The sequence below is a fragment of the Cydia pomonella genome, chromosome 9 (genome assembly GCF_033807575.1).
Source record: "Cydia pomonella isolate Wapato2018A chromosome 9, ilCydPomo1, whole genome shotgun sequence".
Lineage (NCBI taxonomy): Eukaryota > Metazoa > Arthropoda > Insecta > Lepidoptera > Tortricidae > Cydia > Cydia pomonella.
In genome coordinates, this window is record NC_084711.1 from 9,990,490 (window position 1) to 10,015,203 (window position 24,714).

Here is a 24,714-nt window from a genome sequence, read left to right on the forward strand (position 1 = left end):
CGTAGTCTCGTCTATCTGCTTCGCTCTTTTGCCTCTCATGCACCATCTGTGGTTAAAGGTATTATATGATTACAACGATCACCAAGTGTTTACAGCTAAGTATGGTATTTTTTCATATATCTATTTCCAAGGGTGATGGCATCATCCATCAATACACAAGAGTTACATATATATCTATCAGTTAACTCTAGTACACATGAGCACCATCTTACCCGGCCGGATGAAGGGTACAAGTTGCCAACTACCTATGTAGCTGTATAGTCAAGGGGGCGTACCGCAGCCGAAGCTGCCCCTTGCGTGCTGATAAAGGAGTAACTAGCGGCCGAAGCCACCTTACTCCTACACGGGGATAAAGGAGAACCTAGCAGCCGAAGCCACAGAACTCCTAACGCCTTTCTCTGGATTCAAGGGGGCGTACCGCAGCCGAAGCTGCCCCTTGCGTGCTGATAAAGGAGTAACTAGCGGCCGAAGCCACCTTACTCCTACACGGGGATAAAGGAGAACCTAGCAGCCGAAGCCACAGAACTCCTAACGCCTTTCTCTATAGTAGCCGCTCCCCTTACGGGGAGCATCTAGCAGCTAAACCTGCCATTCTCTTACACATTGATATAGGAGGATCTGCAGCCGAAGCCGCAGACTCCTACACATGCATAAAACACCCTAGTCCGCCTTAACTAAGATGGCCTCTAAACAGCCTCCACGACGTAAATCGTGGCAAGCTCAACTCATACAAACTTACTGCTTCCACGGCAAAGTCACGTGGCAAGCCAAAAGATTAATTAGTTAAATGTATAAGATATAAGTATATAACAAAGCGGTAAACACTTAGCTTTCTGGTAAACCAGCCCATGTGGTCACCGACTCCACGCGTCGCCTTTGTTCACTTTACTAACACTTGTTATCACAGTTCTAACCACTTGAAGCTCTAACGACAAAATGGCTGTCCGTTAGCGACCACAGCGTATTTAAATCTTGATCTACCTACATGAGTATCTATAAATGTAGTAGAAGTTGTCAGAGCTGTCAGACTAGATTTGAACCTTCGCGATACGATCCGATTCGACTTAACTCGATCGGATCGATCGTCGCGACAAAAGGTGCTTGATTTAACGACTTACATTTCGTTTGAAAATAAAAAAAAACTTGAAACCTATGCTCAACCTCTATCGGCTGTCCTCTGGGTCTACAACCCCTTTAAAATTACTGCCTCAAACCCAGTAATCGGCCAGGGCTTACTTTAATATAAATTTATATTAATTTTTCACTTTCTCCAGACAAATTAAGCATTAATTACGTGAAGCAGCGCACATGTTTTCAAAAAAACATCACAATTCGGCCGCCAACGTCTGATCAAAACACCATGTGACGCTCCAAAAAAATGGCGCATATGACATATCCCTTCATGTCAGAAGACAGCACTTCTTTGAAGTAGTGTTGTGGTTTATGCTAAACAATTATTTTAAAAATTAAGTTACTTTTCAATTCATACTTTATTAATCTATAATAACACCTACTTTTGGCACACTGATGCATGTCTGAGCACTGATGCCTTTACCTTATACGTTTGACTAGTTTATTACCCTCTAAACTCGAGTACCAATCACTTTTTCTGATTAACGACCCACTACGAAATATGATTTAGTTAAAGTCTTTGTTTGTTGTTTAGAATTTCTCGTGAGAATATTTTGCTTCTATTCCATTAAACTTACGGAATTAATTTATTAAATATATACATACTATTTACTAGTATTTTGATTAATATTGGAACATAATAACTGAGGTTTTTAGCAAAGAGCATATAATCACTACGTTCTAATGATGGTTTTTAGTTTATGAAAATGATATGGACCGATTATTTGTGTCAATTATTTTTATATGTTAACTAGATCTGCTAGTGCGTCTAGTTACAATCTGTGATAGTTACTCAAGATTTCCTGATTCCTGCTCGTGAAAGAAAGCTAAGTATTTAGCATAAGATAAAATAAAACAAATTATCAATGTTTGAATTTATTCTATAATGGTTTGGTTTTACAATTTGTCACTATGTGCTTACTTTGTTCAATGCTGTTTAGCTGGCAGGCAAGTGTGGCATGCAAACGAAACTAAGGTCTTAGACCACGCATACAAGTCATGTATGCAATGGAATAATAGATATAACATACCTTGAGGCAACACTAACATGCAAGCAGCAATTACATGACGTAGGAGCTTGGCCAATGTGGCATCGCTTTGGGTGGCATGAGATATTTGTATGAATTATACACGGATGATCTGGTTGCCTACCTATAACAAGCTCATGCGTATCGGGCCTCTAATAACTAAGAACAAGGCTTTGGGCCACCCAATTAGATTGATGTCCTTTGGTACCAGGGGATAGGGCAGTCTTAAACATACAAGTACAATCACTGTAGGTGATTGTACCCGCCAGACGGATTTGGCACAAATAGAAGTGCAGTTATGACTGCACCGCCATAAGTGTTTGGCAGGTGAATAGAAGTGCAGTTATAATTATATGACTGCACCGCCATAAGTGTTTGGCAGGTAATAGAAGTGCAGTTATGACTGCAACGCCATAAGTGTTTGGCAGCTGAGGGCTTGTGCACAAATCACGCGAGGTTTTTTCGGCTACTTTTTTGACCCCCCCTCCCCCTTGGTGATATTTGGTGAGGTGCTTGGCTAACCCCCCCTCCCCCACATAACCTCACGTGTATTTTTATTTTATTCTTTTCGTTCGACCTGATGTTAAGATAAATAGTCTTGTATAGAGTACATCTTGTTTATACTCGCTGGGGGGAGGCCCATCGAACCTCGCGTGATTTGTGCATAAGCCCTGAATAGAAGTGCAGTTATAATTATATGACTGCACCGCCATAAGTGTTTGGCAGATAAATAAATAATAGATATAGAGTAAGACTATACTATATATATATATATATATATACAAGAATTGCTCGTTTAAAGGTATAAGATATAAGGATTGTTTACTTGAATGGTAGTATATATATTTCTGTGATCTCGGAAACGGCTCTAACGATTTCGCTGAAATTTGGTATATGGGGGTTTTTGGGGGTATACAATCTATCTAGATTAGTCTTATGTTTGGGAAAACGCGTGTATTCGAGTTTTCATGCGTTTTTCTTTCGACGCAGAATATGGTCGCTAATTTCGTATTGCCGGCCACTGTCCGTCTGATCCAGCGGGTTAAGATGCGGACTGCTAAACGAGTGTTACGGGTTCGAATCTCGCCCGGTGACTAACTTTTTTTTTATATGTTCATGTTTATATATAAGTAATTTTTTAATTTTTATTGTTTTAGATAAGTTTAATTTAGTAAAAAAATTACCTATGTAATAAGAGAAATTGACAATAGATGGCGTTACTCTGTGACAAGTGCTGTAAGGTTAAAATCGATTGTAAATAATAATAATTGTTAGTTCACATTTTACTTTTTAAGTTTATGTAGATTATCACCTATACACCACCATATTACAATAAATAGTTATAACACTTATAACCGAGCAAAGCTCGATCGCCCAGGTACTGTACATTAATTAGGTAAATATTTAGTGATTCATCTGGAATCAATTTTAACAATATTTAAACAGGTCAGGCGTAGAGCGTGGTCCGTGATGGCCGCAGGCATCGGAGAAAGATGGAGATCTTGAGTCACATCGAGTCCAACTTTGTTAAGGTAAGGATGACGATATTTCTCTTATACTACCGAAGCCTCAATTACAATAATGCTGAAGTATGTCTATCAACAAATCAATTAACTAAATCATAAAGCGAAGCAGATATTTAATCCTACTGGATCATAGTTATTGTTGAACCAAGGCAAGAGTGATTAAAGGGATCTTGGATTACAATGTTAATCATTATAAATATTTTGTGTATTAAACTCATCCCCTTTGGTCCAAAAATCTTACTTAATTTAGTCGTCCTAAAAGCTGTTACTGATAGGCATACCGGACTGCCACCATGAATTATTTATTCTGTAATAGCTATCATTCCACCAATTGAATCATGCCAAAATATAGACATACCTAATTAGATAAATTTACTTAAGTACTTAATGAGAATTGTGTAAAACTGATTCACATCGTGCCGACATCATGGTCACCCTAATGAGTCAACAACAATTATCGTCTTGTATTTTTATCGTAAAATTGAATGATTGTGGTTCACCTGTGAAAATATATACCACAGCGAACGAAAAAAAACATACAAGACTAATGTAAAACAAAATATCAGCGTAAAAGTGGCCCCACTATTAAAACACGCCATACTAATAACGGACCTATTGCAACTCGTCAAAGTTCAGGTCTTGTTTTCTTCGACGAAACTTCACTTGATCATGATTAGCCAATTTAAACCACCCGAACTACGATTGGTCTATTTTAAAATGAGGCGCTGTGATTGGCTGTAGCGTCAATGGGAACCAGCTCTAGGTAGACGGTTTCATGCAATATAGACTAGTTTTAAATGCAATATTTTTGTATGATAATTTATTATTTTATTTTAAAGGCTTATTATTTGTTCGTTTATCGCACGTGTTTAAAGGCAATTAAACCTTCGAACCAATTAATACATTGTGTCGTTCATCTTACAGGTCACCTGCGACGTTTAGTTAGGTGGCACAGAAATATGTCAGATGTAAATTTGATAGGTCAAAATTGGAAAAATACAACTGGCATTTGGAATTTTGTATTTTACTCTGATCAAGATGAAAATCGATATCTGAGGATCCGAGAGGCCTTTTATTTACGAATATGCGATCAAAATTAAAAAAAATGCCGCGGGTTGAATTTTAGAATTTTTCATCCGATCAAGATATTTGGTAAAAGCGCCCTCCATTTTCATTCATCATTGATCATATAAAAGCAAACACGGAGAAATTTAAGATGTCGGGCGTTTTTGCCAAAGGGTCTAGCCGCAATCCTATAGTGAAACTGCCCCTGGCTGAAATGTATACCTTTCTTAGAAGCGTTAATTGGTCTTATTATAAGATATCATTTTACAATATTTCAAGCCTGGAATTCCCTTGGTTTGGATAAAAAAATATATATATAAAATCTTTTTTAATTTTTCTTAGCTAAACTAATGGTTAGATTTCTTTGAAATTCGGATTATACATGGCACTAATAGCAATACATTTTCAAAAAAAAAATCAAGGTTCTAACTTTTTTTTTTTTTTTTGTTTAATTTTTTTTTATTATTTACAAGAGGGCGACAACCTCAATTTTTAGGTATTAAATACCTAAAAATTGAGGTTGTCGTGCCCCCCCGTGCACAATACAATATTGTATGAAATATATTTTTTTTATAAAAATCCATTTGTGGCAACAAGGTAAAAATGTCTTACTAATGCAGGCCATTCGACTTAAGGCGTCTGTAGGTTACACATTGGGCCAACGTATTTGGCTCATTGTGTACTTCCGCCTTTACAACCATTTAGTAGGTATCCATCAGAGCCAAAATGCAGAAATCCAAGATGGCGGGCGTTTGTTTAATTTTGACCTCATATTTATTATAAAGGTCCTCTAGGATCCTCAGATATCGATTTTCATCTTGATCAGAGCAAACATGCAGAAATTCGTATTGAACACGTCGTCATAGGAACAGTTTGTATGGGAATAATACATTACTATAGAGGACGGGAAAGGAGCGTAGTGAGGCAACCCCGTTTCTCGCCGAGATTTGTCTAGTGCTTTTCTCAAACTTGCAATGAAAAAAAAAATAGGATGATGATGATGATGATTGTTATCATTACTTTCGGGTTACTAGGAGGGGAACGAAAATTTGATTATTTTTACGCTACGACGCACGGTTTAGGAGATACAGCCCTATAAAGATTTCTGCATGGGGCTGTATCTCCTAAACCGTGCGTCGTAGCGCAAAAATAATGAATTTTTGTTCCCCTTTGAATTCCTGAAATACTATTTATCAAACACAAACAGAAAAAAAAACACAAAAAAAACAACGACAGAATTTTGCTTATAGGTTTTTTATGGTTGAATGCCAAGATGTGCCATAATTTGACGTTTAAAAACAAAAGAAGGTTGCCTTACTTGCCTTACAGGCCTAGGTGTGTAAGGCGGTATGAAATTCCTTTACATATCATCTTCACTCATCGCACCTGATATGAAGTATTTCCGGGCCTAATTTGAAGTAAGTCATGTCAACATTTCGTTACAATTTTTTTTTGAGAAAATAGGATTATTGTTTTTACTATTTTCCTCGCATTCTTTCCATAATTTTTCACCGTTCAAACCTTCCCTGGACCTAGAAATATTCCAATAACAAAATTAGCCAAATCGGTCCAGCCGTCCGCGAACTTAACGAAAAGTTATAAATAGCAACGAGATACCGGGACTTAGTAAGAAAGTACATATAAAAAACCTCCACCTACAACGGCGATTGCTATTTACTATCACAATTTTAAATTATTAAAATAACAACCTGAACAAATTAAAAATTAAAGTTTCTTAATATCAATGGTTGTTTAAAATGCATAACATCATCCTCATATAAAGCCCGTTGTGATAAAGAGAAATCAAAATAATATGATCCTAGCTAAACTTTACGTGAAAAGTAATCCCATATTTTTTCCACTGTTTGTTGGAACGACTAGCACATCATTTATACGCACGAAAAGGCATATTTCTTTCATTAAAGATATAATTTGAATACTTCTTACAATGACTGTCACAACGGGCCGCCATTTGCGAACTAAATAGCTCCGCGGCACAAAGTTGACGCCCCGCCCGCTTCGGCACAATGTTTGTGGGGTCATTTTGCAGAGCTAGTTCGATATCTATGTTTTTTTTTTTTTTTTTTTATAACGATAGGCAAGCGTTTGACCACGATCTCACCTGATATCATCAATGTTTATTATCAATCGCTGATATACCACAATCACCAAAACTTTCACTTCTACAACCTGTCACACAACATTTTTTATCCATTTTTTAAATATTGCGCAATTAAATGCTGAGCCCCACCATTCATGTATTTTGGAAATATCTCAAGTTGGGGATACCAATTATAAGTGCTACAGAGTGCGGTTCTCAAAATCTTTTAAGTAATTGTGTCAGTGCACATGGAAAAGTACCTTGTTGCAGGTATTGAGTTATGCATAGTTCCAAAAAGTAGATTAAATTCGCTATCAATACAAAAAAGAATAATGACTGTAGCTGGAACCACTATTTTTATATAAATTTTTGAATTTTCGACTTCCGAAATGCACAAGTTGAGAAAATTGCATTTAAAGTTTATAGTGGCAAAAAACACACTTCTACTTCGAAGTTACATAGTGAAGGGTATAATCATAATTTTTGGATGTTAAAGAATTATAATAAAGGTGAAATGTCTAAAAATACATGTTAATTTTTCTGATTTCTTAGGTTGAACATGCCAGGGTGGAAGAAACACGAAAGTGTTAATTATACCCAATTCATAAAATAATGAGATTATAACAGTTAGTTTCTCATCATAGTTACATGTTCTATGGCATTTTGGGATAATTGAATGAAAGAAAACTCCATAATCATAAAGAAATTTAATAATTACCGCATTTTTAACAATTACAAAAAAGATCACTTATAATATTAAAAATCAAAAATATAATTAGTATATTCATGCTATATCACAAGATCAAATGAAATGTAGCGTGGTGTATCACAATGGTATAATAGAAATGGTGTTAAAGCAGTTTTTTTTAACAATAAAGTTTAGTGACTCGGTCTAAACTTTTGTATGGAAACGTAACTAGGGTACCTTGTCACGACATTTACTAAACTTTAGTAACTTAAACTCGAAGATCACTATTTTAGTACCTATAATGCAAGAAATATCTGTAACAAAATGTTATTTAGGATAATTATAGCGGAAATCAATGTATTCTTATTTATAAAAACTTCTGTTTTAGTCGTGTAAGACATAAAGTTTAGCATTTTACTAAACTGGGTACCTTGTCACGCTAAGTCATTATCTTATATAAATGGAGCTGCACTACTGCACCTAATTTATGATTTATCAGTCTTTCAATCAATATTATAATACTAATTAAATATACGTCAAACAACTAAAATCACAGCTCAATTTTTAATTGACTATATTCGAGATCAACAAATTAATTATTATCAATACAGAAACACCTCGTGACGCGACCTTGGTGTGGTTTTAGTAGGAGAAATATACCTAATCGGTATTTTCCCTCAATCATCGATCATATCGATGAAATAGGCTTGGTGAAATATTCCGGGAGTGGTTATTTCACGGTTCATGAGATACAGCCTGGTGACAGACGGACGGACGGACGGACGGACAGCTGAGTCTCAGTCATAGGGTCCCGTTTGACTCTTTGGGTACGGAACCCTATACCACTGGTAATCTGGTATCAGTGGCTGTGCCAAAATATGTAATACCCCGCGTTACCAATTATTATGGAGACAGAACGTTAAGAAAAAGGTTGCCGTATTTTTTAAATAGTCTGCCTGAAAATATCAGGCTCGAACCCAAAAAAAAAAAAAAATTAAAAAGCACTAAAGTCGCCTACTGAACACACTTGGGTGACAATGTATGCCTGTGCCCAGAACGTAGAACGTAGTGTTTATATGCTCTTTGCCTGTGCCTGCAAATGTTCACTCAAGTGACTTCACTTGTGAACTCAAGTGACATTTGTGAACTCACTTGCTAAATAATAAAGCTCTTAAACAATATATATTGACTAACTATACTAAAAGATAATATTACAAAATTAAAGAACCAATTACAAAGAGAATACCCCTTCTAACAGGTCGGTCTGCGGCATGGACCCCATGACATGGCGGCATTACCTCTCTGTATCGCAAGGGAAATGAGAGAGGTACGCGCCAGCCCAGGGCGGGTACCGGGAAAATCGAAATTCGTCAATTGCGGGCATTTTTCTCTGTCACTCTAATTACGTTTTCGTGAGAGTAAAAGAGAAAGATCCCCGCAATTTGCGAATTTCTGTTTTCGCGGTAGGCCCCCTGGGGTCCCCTGTTGTGTCGACCAGCCGCACCGACAGTGCTCCCATGAATATTTTCATGTCGGCTGACCAGGGACCCAAAGTCTCAACCACGAGCGCCGCAAACTCATAGTCGTCGAGCAACGTCGAGTATTTGCGGCGCTTGAGTACTTAATAGTACGGTCGCCAAATCTCAAAAGCCCTCTAGAAACACGATTTAATTGACTCGGCTCGGCCTTACCCACAACCGGTATCAATGTGTTCGGACAGTTCTCCTGATCACCGTACATGCGGTAGTAAAGCGGAAAAATGGTGGAGGGGATAGTAATGACGTCACAAAGATGGCGGCCGGACCTATTCTTTTTGGCGGTGTATCTCGAAAACCACTTAACCGATTTTAATCATCGAGGTGTCAAATAATAGCTTATATTATGGAGATTATTTCCTTTTCTACAAACATTTACGTGAAACCTATAGGAAAAAAAATAATCACAAAAAACAGTTTTTTTATAAAATTATTATTTTTTATTTTGTAAAAATCTCCGTAAATATTAGCATTTCGCAAATTTTGTTTAATATAAAACATATTGCTTCATTATCAAGGAATATAATGAGCCTTAAAACATACAGATCGAGTAATAAACAATGAAGCTACACTCATTTATTTGCGCATGGGTAACGATAACTGGCTTTTACCGGTCGAAACTGTGGTGACTGTTACGATACGTATTGAATGGAATTTATAGAGTATCGGTTTTAATTACTGAAATTATAATGACAATTATAAAAACCAGACACAATAATGTTACCTTACTTCGACGTTTAGTCTCTTTTTTCGTCTTAATCATAGGTAGGTACATATTTCTTTTTACTTAAAAATTTTATACAGGGTGAACTTTTAACCACCAGTCATACTCTGCGCAGCGACTTTATAGGTCATACTGAACAACTTTTACTATTAGTAGTCCCCAAGCCGCTCCGAGGCCAGATTTAATTGACTCAGCTCGGCCTTACCCACAACCGGTATCAATGTGTTCGGGCGTTTCTCCTGATCACCGTACATGCGGTAGTAAAGCGGAAAAATGGTGGGAGGGGATAGTAATGACGTCACAAAGATGGCGTCTGGACCTATTCTTTTTGGCGGTGTATCTCGAAAACCACTTAACCGATTGTATTCGTCGAGGTGTCAACTAATAGCTTATATTATGGAGATTATTTCCTTTTTACAAACATTTACGTGAAACCTATAGGAAAATAATAATCACAAAAAACATTTTTTTTTATACATTTGGTTGGTAGGTTTGTCTTATGTTTTAAAGCAGTAAAATCTTTCAAGTCGAAACACAGTATAAATATACATTTTGTTGTCTAATCTAAAAGTATGATGTTCATTGTTTAAGACTGATTAGTGATTACTGAATTAAATAACATGCTATTTGTTATTTTTGTTTTATTTTTTAAATCAGGTATTAATTTATTCACTATGTATCACTATACAGGCAAAATGTGTATCATAGTTGGTCTGTAAGTACTTACTACTTGTGTCGAATATAGGTATAAGATGAAATTTTAACCACCAGCCATACTCTGCGCAGTGACTTTACAGGTCATACTGAACAACTTTTATTATGGGACCAATGCCGAATCACGCAGGAAAATTTGGATCTGGAATGACACCCACTGGCTGTGCCCTACCACACAAAGCGAGATGACATTCACAATGCCCATACCTCTCTTTTGGACGTAGTTTAAGGACGTACCCGGGTCCATGACGCATGCTCGCCACACCGCTGCTTAAAATAAGCTGACGCACCGTAAATTGAACTGCGTAAAAATCGCAAAAAATATTACACGGAGATCTTATGGCAGACACCGTACCGGTGACGTAAAAGACGCAACTGTTTTGCGAACAAAAAAGATTCGCGTGAAGCACGTCACTGCGATTCCGTACCGTCACCGTTTTTTAAACAGCGGTGTGGGGAGCATGCGTCTAAAACGGTACGCATACGACGCGTCACTGCGATTCCGTATCGTAACCGTTTTTTAAGCTGCGGTCTGGTCGCACCTTGTATTGTATTGTATTGTATTGTATTCGGGCGATTTTTCCGCAACTCGACGACTTGCGCCTATTTTGCGTGATATGTTGGGGGTGGGCTAGTCCTGCCAGCCCAGCTCCTCGAGGAATCCTATCAAACCTTTGATGTTGAGTAGGACCTCGGGGAGGTCTCTCGGAGATCCGAGATGTTTAGCCCTGTATGGAGTCACTCCGCTGCATTCCAGCACCACGTGAGAGGCTGTTTCTTCTGTCTCCATGCAACCTCGGCACAGGGGACTGTCTGTGACACCTGTTGTGAAAAGATGTTTGTTAAATAGTCCATGACCTGTTATGACACTGGTTACCATACTCAGTCGGACCTTCCCTAGTTGCAGGAGCGCCCTTGTGAGTTTTCCGTTGATGCCAGGCATGTATTCTTTTGCCTGTCTGCATCCAGTCTGGTTCAGCCAGTGTTCTGTGTGTAGTTTCCCTGTACGTGCCAGCAGCATTGAGCGTACCTTGCTAAATGGTATCGGAAGAATCGGTTCCGGACCAATCGCCCCCGCATTCGATCCTTGCCTGGCAAGCTCGTCCGCAGCATCGTTACCTCGGGATCCACTGTGTCCCTTGAACCATTGTAGGGTGATCTTGTTATTATGACATACCTCCATTAGTCGTTCGTGGCATTCGTGTATAAGTTTGGATGTAACTATATGGCTATTTAGAGCCATTAAGACTGCTCTACTGTCGGAGAGTATGCGGATGGAGGATCTTACTACCTTCCTTGCAGTGATGGCAGCCGCCGCGTTTATGATGCCCATGCACTCAGCTTGGAATACCGAGTTATGGGCTCCTAGCGGAGTGGTGATCGACATGTTCAGGTCTTCTGAGAAGGTTCCAGAGCCCGATCCGCTGTCTGTTTTGGACCCATCAGTGAAGATTCTCAGCTCCCGGGGATTGAGTCCTTCATGATTGTCGTCCTCATATAACTGTATTTTGTACCTTTTATCGACGATAGCTTGTTTGTGAATCCGGTCCGTGCCTGACCTAAGCACTGGAAATTCGTCATACACCTTTTCCAGGCATTTTGTGTGAAGAGCTCCTGTGATGTTAGACTATATCTTGAGGGTTCGCAACCTTACCGCTGAGAGACTGGCCTCTTGCTGTATGTGTAGGTGCAGCGGTGGAAGGTTTAGCATGACCTCCATGGCTGCAGTCGGGGTAGACCTCGTGCAGCCAGTGGTGGCCGCGCATGCGAGCCTTTGAAGTCTTTGTAGTTTGTCTCGTACGTTGCCTAGGTTTGTTCTTGGCCACCAAACCAGAGCACCGTAACAGAGTAAGGGGCGGATTATCGTCTTATAGAGCCAGAGGGTAATTTTCGGGTTGAGTCCCCACCTCTTACCAATCATCCTTCTGCACTGCCAGAAGACAACTCCCGCCTTGTCTATCCGTTTGTTGATGTGGTTGTTCCAATTGAGTTTATTGTCGAGAGTTAGTCCTAAGTACTTAACTTCATCGGACAGCTGTAGCTCAGTTTGGAAAAGTGTTGGTCTGGTAAAGTTGGTCGCACCTTTATATGGGACAGTCAAAATTTTTTTCGCGATTTCGGAATTGGTCCCATAGTAAAAGTTGTTAAGTATGACCTATAAAGTCGCTGCGCAGAGTATGACTGGTGGTTAAAAGTTCACCCTGTATAAAAATTTTAAGTAAAAAGAAATATGTACCTACCTATGATTAAGACGAAAAAAGAGACTAAACGTCGAAGTAAGGTAACATTATTGTGTCTGGTTTTTATAATTTTAATTATAATTTCAGGAATTAAAACCGATACTATAAATTCCATTCAATACGTATCGTAACAGTCACCACAGTTTCGACCGGTAAAAGCCAGTTATCGTTACCCATGCGCAAATAAATGAGTGTAGCTTCATTGTTTATTACTCGATCTGTATGTTTTAAGGCTCATTATATTCCTTGATAATGAAGCAATATGTTTTATATTAAACAAAATTTGCGAAATGCTAATATTTACGGAGATTTTTACAAAATAAAAAATAATAATTTTATAAAAAAACTGTTTTTTGTGATTATTTTTTTTCCTATAGGTTTCACGTAAATGTTTGTAGAAAAGGAAATAATCTCCATAATATAAGCTATTATTTGACACCTCGATGATTAAAATCGGTTAAGTGGTTTTCGAGATACACCGCCAAAAAGAATAGGTCCGGCCGCCATCTTTGTGACGTCATTACTATCCCCTCCACCATTTTTCCGCTTTACTACCGCATGTACGGTGATCAGGAGAACTGTCCGAACACATTGATACCGGTTGTGGGTAAGGCCGAGCTGAGTCAATTAAATCTGGCCTCGGAGCGGCTTGGCGACCGTACTATAAGCCTGGTCAGCGGCAACGCCAGCCCGAATGCGGGTCCCCTGAATGTAGGACTGTGCAAAGGTGTCGACACACGTTGCGTCCCACACCAATTTTTAATTAATTAATAATATGTTACGTTGATTATGTATGTAAGTAAAACAGTAGAGACTCGCAAAACTGTGCAAACAACCTATGAAACTACAACCATTGGGAGCGTGCACGACTGTCACGCAACCTAGTGTCCGCAATTCTAGGGGAAAACGTCAATTCACTACCTCTTATAAAACTACTCCAAAACTAAAAACTACTGAACGGATTTTCATACGACTTTCATCTATCAATAGAGTGATTTTTGAGGAAGGCTTAAGTATATCACTTGTTAAGGTTTTGGGTAAATTGTTTGAAATATAACGATAATAACGATGTTGTCGGAAAAAATCACGCTGGCTAGGAGCTTTAATCGAAAACGCTGCCTAATCCGATTGAGCTATAACAACACAATGTATGGTGGGGTTGTTTCTCATTCATAGGTCTACAAAAAAGTCCGCGATGTGAAATGTCTATCTTTTAAGGATAACTTACTATATCCATTCTTAACTTTTAGAAAAAGATCACGTAATATGTGGCATTTGCAAAGCTATTTACATGGATACATTATTAACAATTATCAAAATAAATAGTTAGGTAGTTATACTTATTAACATTTCATACAGATTACAATGGTCCCTTACACCATACAATTTAAATGAATATTTCAGGAGTAATCGTAAATCAAACTTTCATTTCGAGCCATATAATTGTACGAAATGTTAAAGACGCTATCCGCAGTTAGTTCAAATTTTTACCACCTTAAGCGCTGGGATCGCTTTACTTACCCCCACCACGCACTTCGCACGGTCCCAATAACGACCGGCTAATATTGTACGGTGACAACTACGACGAGCGTTGATTATGATGATGATGTACTTCATAATTACACCCGGTTCAGTTATTTACACAGTAAACATTACCTGCATTGGCTACCTTTATGAAAGTAATAAACAGCAAGTCAACATGCAAACTCGAGGGTTAAGGTAAAACAAACAAAATTGTATTTAAAAATCCGTAATGGCCATTAATCATAATAAATTATTATTCATTGGACCCAAATATAAATAAAGATTCGTTAAAGGTCCCTAGCAAGCTCGGTTCTTACTCTCTCATTTTAAAATGACTAGCTAAATTGCTCTGAAACTGTGTAGTTACAATAAAATAAAAAGAGTTTTAATTCCTTTAAAAATTGTAGTACCTACACAGTTTTGCATGCATTGATTAATGGCTATTTTCTCAATAAATAAATGATCACTGAAGGTACTTATTTATCCCCCCCCCTCTCTTAGTCTGAAGGCCTCCTCCAGTTGTCTCCGTCTGTCCGCTGATCACGTCAACCCATCGTTCTGTCGGTTTGCCTGATCTTCATCGCTTGCTTTCAGGGCCTTTCCAGAAGGTGGCTATATATCTTAGTCCTGTAATTAGTTTAGGTATGTAGCTTCAGATACCATAGTGAAAGAAATACAGCGAATTTAAGTTTTTTATACAAAACTCGTCTTTGCTCTATTTCGTTTGTTTTATAAGTTGGACCTATATAAACTAATTACAAGACTAGATATATCTCATTGTATGTGCAAAGTTTCATTATAATCCAATACGTAGTTGTAAAATGAGAACGAAACTCCGTTTGTATATGAAAGTGAACGTTGGCCGAGCTTGTCGGGGACTCTTAAGTATGCAAGGCTTCAAAGCCGTTGTTTGGAGCGATTGCTCTCGTTGAAAACTTAGCGTGCGAAGGATTACAAGACAATTTATATATGTACCTACAATGTACCTACATGCGTAAACCTACACCATACCTATACTCATGTGTCGATGAAAAGTTTCCTAAATTGCGAAATTTTTCACATGGAAAATAACAGATAGGTCACATTACGCACACTTTTCACATTTTGTCTGGGAGTTTTTTGAGAAATTTTCCTATTTTTTGTAGTGTTCCTATAGCTTATGCATCTACAAATTAAGTACATAAAATACTTGTACGATATTAATGATGTACTTATAATTTGTTTTCGTTCACGCCCTCGTACCTACGCTGTGGCACAGATTTATTTGCGCAATGAAGAATAAAGGTTATCATTGCGATATCATTACAACGAGCAAGTCACGGCTAAGCAAGCAGTTATCAAGCTGTGTTAGAGACCATAAGTTAACTTAATTTAAATATAAATCTAATTCCCTTCAACGATGCACATTTTTACTACCACCGTGTTGCTCGTGAGTCTATGCATAATAGAAAGTGCCGATAGTAGTGCCAGAACCATCACAGGAATCGACCAAAGAGAAGTGTGTAAAATAAAAAAATCGTGTGTAAGTTGTTTACGCTTGGTACATTGCTCCTGGTGCCAAAAAGAGGAAAAGTGTTTCTCAAAGGAGTTAGAGCCAGAAAAATGCAGCGAGACAAATGAATATACGGATTACGGATGTAGGTACCAATGTGACTCATTATTAAGTCTATTTGACGACTGGTTTCGCCTAGTGGGTAGTCACCCTGCCTATGAAGCCGATGGCCTTGGGTTTGAATCCCGGTAAGGGCATTTATTCGTGTGATGAGCACGGATAGTTCCTTAGTCATGGGTGTTTTCTATGTATTTATAAATACATTATATTTATCGTTATCTGAGTACCCACAACACAAGCCTTCTTGAGCTTACTGTGGAGCTTAGTAAATTTTTGTGTAAGAATGTCTAATATTTATTTATTATTATTTATAATATGTATGCCTTCCTAAAGTTTTCTTTTATTTACTAGAATAGAATTTTAAAAGAAGCTTATGGTTTCGGATATACTTAGCCATAACCGCAAACCAGACTTAGGTACACAGGGAATCCATACACGCCTAGGGGTGTGTATCTGCAACTTGTACTTCAGCTAGCCTAGACTTTTACCCCCTCATTTATAAACGTGTACTAAAGTTACGATGCCGCTAATAATCTTTTGTCCCTTTCCATCATACCGATACGTCGGAGAGGGACACACGACTATTAGCGGCATCGTAACTTTAGTACACGTTTATGAATAAGGGGGTTAAAGTTCTGCTGGAATATAATTTTTTATTTCTCATGCTCTGAAAAGGGTCATTGTTGTTCTAAAGTGTGCAGAAAGTGAAATGTTTCTACACTAGAGCATTTTACTCTCCAAGTAGATTTTTTTTATTTTTTTACGATAAGTAATTGAAATTTAAAAACTAGCGCCTATGCCAAATCTTGGGATTAGTTGTCAAACGGACCCCAGGCTGGTAGCACAACGCGAGGGAGAAGAAGAGGAGAATCAATTGAAATTTGGTTTTAAATGGATTTGTTATACAATTTCCATTCTGATATTTAAGTCCCCATTCCATAATAACGATACTTTTACCTACATGGTTAATTGAAAGTACCCTCAAGAAAAACTATATTTATTCATATTAAAAAAACACATATATTTTACATTCCTCGTATTTGAAATAAAAAGTAGAGTGTTTAACTCGGGTGATAGGCATCATTTCATCCTCGGACCTCGGACTATTGGCGCTCTCACTGTGATTGAGCACCAAACTACCTCGGCAGAAATGAGTGCCTTTCATCCCTTGGTTAACAATCCACTATTCTGGTTGTGATTCAGTGTATTCCGGTTGTATTTTGGTCTGTATTAAAGTCGAAGATAATTAACCATTTAGGCAAAAGTATCGTTATTTGTGGAATGAGGAGTTAAATATCAGAATGGAAATTGTATAACAAATCCATTGCATCAAAGCATGAGAAATGAAAATAATATTAATGGACATACAATTTACACACAACTCTTTGTTCTCAGTCAGTCTGCAAGAAAACGCAATTTGTAGTTGCAAGCAGGAAACAGATGAAGCCCAAGAACAGAACTGCTTCCCAGAAGGGGCGGACGAAGACACAACGCCGCCATGCAGCGGCCGCGGCGCGTGCGTGTGCGGCCGGTGCATCTGCGAAACCTATGAAAATTCCACCAAGGTACTTAACTATGACTATTTTAGTTATTGTATAGATATTACGTAATTACGTATTTAGGTAGGTACTTACTGTAAACTTCCTCAACATTCAAACATTGAGTAAACTGCCTTGCACAAAACAGTGATTTTCTACCAAACAACTGACTACTTAGGTATATAGGTAATAAGTACTTGAAAAAATTGCCGTCACAATAATAATATGATTTGTTTCCAGATGGTAATGGGCGATTATTGTGAATTCGATAACTTCTCCTGTGACGGCCCAGAGTGCAACGAAGGTCCTTATGCTTTTGCGCAAGATACGGACAATGAAGAATCGTAATGAATTGCTTTCTTAGAATAGGTAGATTTGTGTTCAGTGAATTTGTATAGCCTTAGGTCAGAAATGTAAAAAAAAAAGTTTAAATTAGAGTTTACATTACGTACTTATGTTGTTATAATTATTCAACTTGTAAGTTGAACATATGCATAATTTACAAAGAACAAACTACAATAAAAAATACCTGAATTTACAAAACTTTTCAAATGCCATCATTTCATGGCCCTCGGCAGGAGATTTTCAATTAACTAAATGGTGCTATTCGAGTGCAAACGCTGAGAACACCCAAATCCCTTCAGTCAGAGGCGCCTGTATTTTTTAAAGAGTTACCTCGATTTCTCCAGGATCTCACCATCATCTAATAACAATGGGCATTCCCAAATGTAAATATGAAGAACGAGAAACCTTTGTTTAAACACAAAGTTTAAAGTCAATAAAAAACGCTTACATTAGGTACTGAACCGGGAACTATGACGAGTAAATACAAACCTACATAAATATCACGTTTAACCAACCCAGTTAATGGAATACGGACCTAATAAACACCTCGAACCTATAAATATTTTAGAGGAATTGGATATCGCCGCGTCTTGAGACGGAAGTTTTTCAGCTGGCTCCAAGAAGCTCAATTAAGGAATGATGTGAGCGGCGCCTGTGGCTGATGGCTCATCGGTCTCGAGTGCCCCGTTATGGTTACGAGAAATTAGATTTCAACAAGGCTATTATCTCTTCCGCTGAGACGAGTCTTTTATTAGAGATCTGTCGAACCCTATTATTGTAGGAATATTTTCGGAATACGAAGTTGGTGAATTTATGATTAGGCTATCGAAACTTCACGAATTTTATTCATAAGTATTCTAGTTTATGTAAACGATTTGTAAAGATTTATAAGTTTTTAAATAATGTTACAATAATGTGTCTTGTGGTAACGTTCTAATTTACCGTAAAATCTGTTTAGGTAGGGGAATAATGGATTTTTAACTATTAAGGGAGTTTAATTGTTTAGGTAGGTAGCTTATTAAAAAATAGTTATTTGTTTTACAAGGAGGCAAAGTTGTTGTTTATCCGCTCGTGCTTATATTGATACCCGAGCAAGCGAAATATTCCAAAATTGATCCACGAGCGTAGCGAGTGGCTCGAAAAGTGGAATCTTGAGCGTTGCGAGGGTTTCAAGGCACGAGGGTTAAACAAACTTTGCCTCCAAGTGAAACACAACATTTTTCACCACACCAACGCGAGGAAAATACTAACTATGAAATACCATAGTTAGTATTTTCGCGTAGCGAAAATCCACGAGCGTTGCGAGGGTTTTAAGGCACGGGAGTTAAACAAACTTTGCCACCGAGTGAAACACGAAATTTTTCACCACACCAACGACTCCAACGAGAGGAAATTACTAACTATGAAATTAATTGAAATTCCAAAAAAAAAAACCAAATCAAATCAAAATGAACGGAATAAAAAAAATATCATTAAAAATCATCATTTAAAAGTCAATTCACCAGCTAATACGAGTATAAGGAAACAACTCAACATGTGGATAAAATGCCACTTTCTCATTAGTTTTTGAACAATCAAGAGGGCCTTTAACAGTTAGTGTGGTGAAAAGATCTTTATTTTATTATAAAAATTAGGTACTTACTTAAAATCCTATATAGTAATATCCCGAAGCGTATACCTACTTTATTATTTTAGTACAGCATCTTTTCGATCGGATATTTTTTGATACAACCATGTGAATAATAATTGGTTCCTGGTTCCCTGGAGGCTGGGTCGACCCGTCGTCTGGGATGCTGGGCATACCTCGCCCAGCGCATTGGCGTTGCCATTCAGCGCGGCAACGCTGCCAGCCTTCTGGGCACCCTATCGGACGGCACTGACCTGGGGCCAGTTTTTTTACAAATAAAAAACTGGATTTTACTTTTAAGGTTTAGTTTAGTTTAATTCATAGGTTAATTTATTTCTGTTGTTTTTTTAGGCCTAATTTTCGTTTAAATCATAAAATCATAATTATGATATTAATGAAATCAACTGCAATTTTACTTACCTACTTCATACTCATATAACTTTCAGACGTTGGAAAATATTAGTTAATAAGTCGATATAGATCTGCTGCATTGGCACTTTTTAAAAAGTTATATGCGTTAAATTAAAAGCTGGTACGGTTAAAAAGGCAAATTGGCTACAAATTGAGCAGAATAGTTATTACTCTTACGTATGTTTATTAGGACGGCAAGCGTCAAGCCGTAAGTGAATTTGTCCCGAGCTCAATAATTGCGGTGGAATACGGAACATAACACGACACGGAGCTGTGTGTTGCCACACGCCGCAGAGCGGTGCGCAATCGTTTTTTTTTATTTTTTAAATTCCATTTCGGGAGAAAACGTTTTCCACTAACTAAATCTTAACAAACCACTTTGATTTTGGTGTCGATCTGTCGTTCGCTTCATCATAATATATTCTAGATTCATAGGTTTCGCTTTAATTTTTCTGTATTGCAAATTTTGAAAAAAGGAAAACCTATAAAACTAGTTTTTCATTGTGTCAATAACATACTCAAAAATCACGGATAATGGATAATATTTAGAGATGGAAAAAATACGTTTTTCTCTTTTTTAATGGACGATTACGTGCTACTTCCCTCTTAAAGGTTACATATAAAAATAGAGAAATAGTTTAGTGTTGATTTATCGACTATGTGCCAGCTACATTGAAGCGTAAGCATAAACTCAACTTCGATCATGATTGCCGTGCAGTTGGTTAGCTTGTTTCTTATTGGTGACATACGATCGATGTTACTGGTCACAGCTCCACATTAGCAAACACTGGCATAAAATAATGGAGCAACAAACACGATGCGCCGATTTCGAACTCAAAAATTTGAGCCGAATTCGATCTAACTTTTTTTACTGATTTATATATAAGTAATCAGACTATATAATATATAGTCTGTCAAATAACTTCGTCAGTAGAAGGCACAAAATTCAAATTTTCTATGGGGCGATAACGCTTCACGCCTACATTTTTTAAATTTGCCGCTTTTTTCTACTGACGGAAATGGCTTGACGTGGATCTTTCTCTTTTACTCTTCGTAAGACGTAATCAGAGTGACAGAGAAAAATGCCCGCAATTGACGAATTTCGATTTTCCCGGTAGCCGCCCTGATTTTGACCTAGTGTTGCCAGCTTTGAAGAAATAGTACTGTAGTACACAAAAACACTACGATGACAGTATACTTAGGCGCGTCTCACATGATTTCAATTCCTAATGTGTATGATATTTTTGAGATGATCGTCTATCGGGTCTGGATTTCCTTGGCCACACATAAAATATATAACTAGACCAATGTGTGTTACGCACCTAATTGAGCATATTTTTCGCTTATTTAAAACCCTCTCTTTCACAGTACATTTCACTTTTATATTTTAAATGTGTAATTTTGCAAAATACTTATACCTCACCCAAAAAATGTTGGCAACCCTGCAGTGTATGAGTGTACCTGGCCTTATAGTATAGATATATTAGATATAACTAGCTGAGCACATATCAGACGATATTTCGCTCCACCAGCAGATGCACTACAAGTAACGTCGAATAAAGTTCATATTATTAAAAAAAAATTTTTTTTTAATATGATATTATGAAATTATAGAAACGGGACTTAATCGGGACAACTCCGTCCTCGAAACGTCAGAAATTAATAATGTCATATTATTAAAATTTTAAGTATCGTAGATAATAAACGCCGCGGTTCTCAACGATGCATTAGTCCATGTGTTTTGTGCCTAGGGGTAGCGGCGTTTCCCACACAACTCGATTAGGAAAGGAGCAGCTAAATTGTTTAAACGAAGATCACGTCGATCATCTGAATATATAACTTAGTGGCGGAAAATGTTTTCCAAATGGTTTTAGGAACGTGCTCCTGTTACAAACACACGCTCGCTAAAAATTGCGAATATAAAGGTAAACTAGCTTACACCATTTTTTAATATAATATATAAATATTACGGCTTTAAGTTCTTAAGCGTCGAATTAATGTAAGGTATATTATTAGGGATATTACGATTATGATAATTCATGTACCTACCTATAAAACGAAAATAACCACTTACGAAAAAACGTTATGTTATATTTGATCTACCTATTCAAGACATTATTAAATTTATTAAGGATCTATACGATTTTAAGATTTTGAAGTGGTTAAGGTGGCGGCTGCTGTTAATTGTTTGTTACTAATGATTGAATTACTTAGTAACTTGATAAAGTGTTACCAATAGTCATACAGATAAGTAATTTCAAATACTTATCTGAGAGCCTACCGCGAAACACGTTCGACGTGTTGCCTCCCTGTCACACTTACGTACGAATTTACAAGTGCGACAGTGAGGCTACATATCGAACGTGGTTCGCGGTAGCCCCTCTGATACTCTGAGAGGCAAGGTCAACACCAATAAGTTTCTTAATCAAAGTTTTTAAAGCATATTTTAAACTTTTCGCAAAATTCCGCAACATAACGCACCACCACCGACTTCCCATGTTGCTCCAAAATACAGACTGGGGATATTTCATTTAACTTAGTCGCATGAATAATTTGGTTAGGTACTGCAGGACGTGCTCTGAAGTCTCAAGTATGTCGGAGTCGAATGTCGATCGGGATATATAATCGTATATATGGCATAATGGGAGATCGCACATAATAATGTCGTTGGTATTCGCTGCGAGGAAGAATGCGCGTTCCGGACGGCGACGGCCCGGCGTGCCGTCCTGCCGTTCGGCGCCGCACTTTACTCCATTTATTATTAATATCAGATTATATATAGTATTTTCTATTATGTGTTGCTTTATCTAAAAGTTACAAATCTAGAACTTTTACTTTACATACCTATTTATTACTTCGCATTTTACTTTACATATTTATAATTGACATAGCAATTTATTATCAATCGCTGCATAGCAAAATATATTTATAAAGCTCGCCCCGCGTCTCTCCACGTGCAAAGGTGGCCTACACCCATTTACTACGGGTAGTCAAACTTAGATCATAAAACCTTTTCATCTGGAATCAGCCAGAGCGAGGGCTAAGACCAAGCTAAGACTTTTCACCGGAAAATTCTCGTAAGTTACCATATAGGTAGTTTCGTGTTCTTCTCTCAATCTAACTGTGCGTAAACGTGAGCGAGATGGATGTGCGTGCTCGGGACCGCAGACATCATGTTTTTGAATTTTAATTTGTTGTAAGTTTTGATAAAGAAAAAAGTAATCACTGAGTTCCCTCAAAAATAAATAGGTATTCATATTTTAGCCTATGTGCATAAATTGTTACAATTTAGTTTAATTCCAAATTAAAAAATCCTCAAGATTACTAATTAAATTCTTCGCAACGGTATTGTTATCTAAAAACCGGTAAGTACGTTTTTTCATAAACTCCGCTCTCTGAACCCACGGCACGTTAAGCATCATTCTTGGCAGAGGCTAGCGCAAAACAGAGCTACTAAGGCACACAGATTTGTTATGACTGTTATGAGTCGGTATTTGATGAAACTAAGGGAATCAATTATTTGCAGTAAAAAAATGTGCTAAGTATTTTTCTGATTCATCATTTCTTAGTCGGGGAATACATTTCAAAATTTCGTGAGTATCAAAGGCAGCGCGCCCGCGTCGAGTCGAGACCGTCCGGATTACAGGGCGCGTAGCCAACGTGCCAATCGTTGGCGCTCCGCATCGAACGAAACGCACTGTCACTATCGCACTAATATGAGTGTTAGAGACAGATGACTACGCTACGTTGGCTAAGCAGCCAAGGGCCTAGAAAAGATGCCAATCTTTTGCGCCGTATAGCAAACGTGACGCTAATGTCTCTTTATCACCCTTCCATATTAGTGCGACGGAGACATTAGCGTTTCGTTCGCTACGTCGCAAACGATTGGCATCTTGACTAGGCTCCCAGGGCTCACCGGATTAGCGAGGCTTTACTGTATAGGTATGTCCTTATGGTTCTTACTGTACTATACCTAGTTAAAAAGTTAATATGATGAACACAATTTCTATAAAATCGCTACCGTTGCTTTTATTTTCAGGCTCACTCAATCAATCAAATATATTTTCGTCTATGGCCCTTGTTACAATCAGGTTTATGCGTACAAGACAGACATCGTTTTTTGACGTGTCTGCCTTTGAGTCACCTCTCGTTTCTCTGTATGAAAAAATATTGGCGGAATTTCACGAATAAGTATACCTACTATTTATATACAAAGTTACAAAGTATACACAATATATAAGTATATCTAAGGGTAAGTCATTGATTTAGTAATAGCATTATTACAATCTCAAATAATAACTAGCAACCCGCCCCGACTTCACACGGGTAGAACCTTAATAAATTATACACCTAAACCTTCCCCAAGAATCACTCTATTGATTCGTGAAAACCGCATGAAAATCCATTGAGTAGTTTTTGAGTTTATCGCGAACATACATACATAGGTACAAACAGACAGACGCGGCGGGTGACTTTTTTTATAAGGTGTTAGTCTTTCGTCTCTTGTACATCAAGTTTTCTTTTGTGCAATAAAGATTTAATAAATTAATCTTTTTGAAGGTTTCCCCATGAATCCCATGAATATTCGAGCCGACTCATCTATCCTTCAAAGGTTTCATGAATATTCAACCTGACTCGCCCATTTTTTAAATAAAAAAATCAACATTATAAGTTATTATGAATTAAACTACTTATATTTCCCCAATCAATTATAACTGCAGAGTTATCTTGATCTGACTCTACTCTAAATTGCACCTTTGCGTCGGGAGCAGCCCGGAGAGAATGCACAGAAGGTAGGTAACTATACTATACTCTTTAGTTTATATTTAATGGTATAAAGTGGTTATAAAAAAACTAAAGTAAAATTGCACAAAAGGAAGCAAACACACTCAAAAAGGCTAAGAA

At 37.6% G+C, this 24,714-nt stretch overlaps 1 protein-coding gene and 1 long non-coding RNA gene across 2 annotated transcripts in view; both read left to right on the forward strand.

The window, feature by feature from the left end:
* The window catches only part of LOC133521318 (uncharacterized), a 205,197-nt gene that overhangs the window by 84,080 nt on the left and 96,403 nt on the right, over positions 1-24,714 (forward strand). The window lies entirely within an intron of this gene.
* Positions 14,703-17,972, forward strand: LOC133520969 (integrin beta-1-like). The gene is made up of 3 exons (XM_061855689.1): positions 14,703-15,913; positions 17,284-17,453; positions 17,667-17,972. The coding sequence occupies exons 1-3, from the start codon at positions 15,676-15,678 to the stop codon at positions 17,772-17,774; spliced, it is 516 nt and encodes a 171-aa protein (XP_061711673.1). The 5' UTR covers positions 14,703-15,675; the 3' UTR covers positions 17,775-17,972.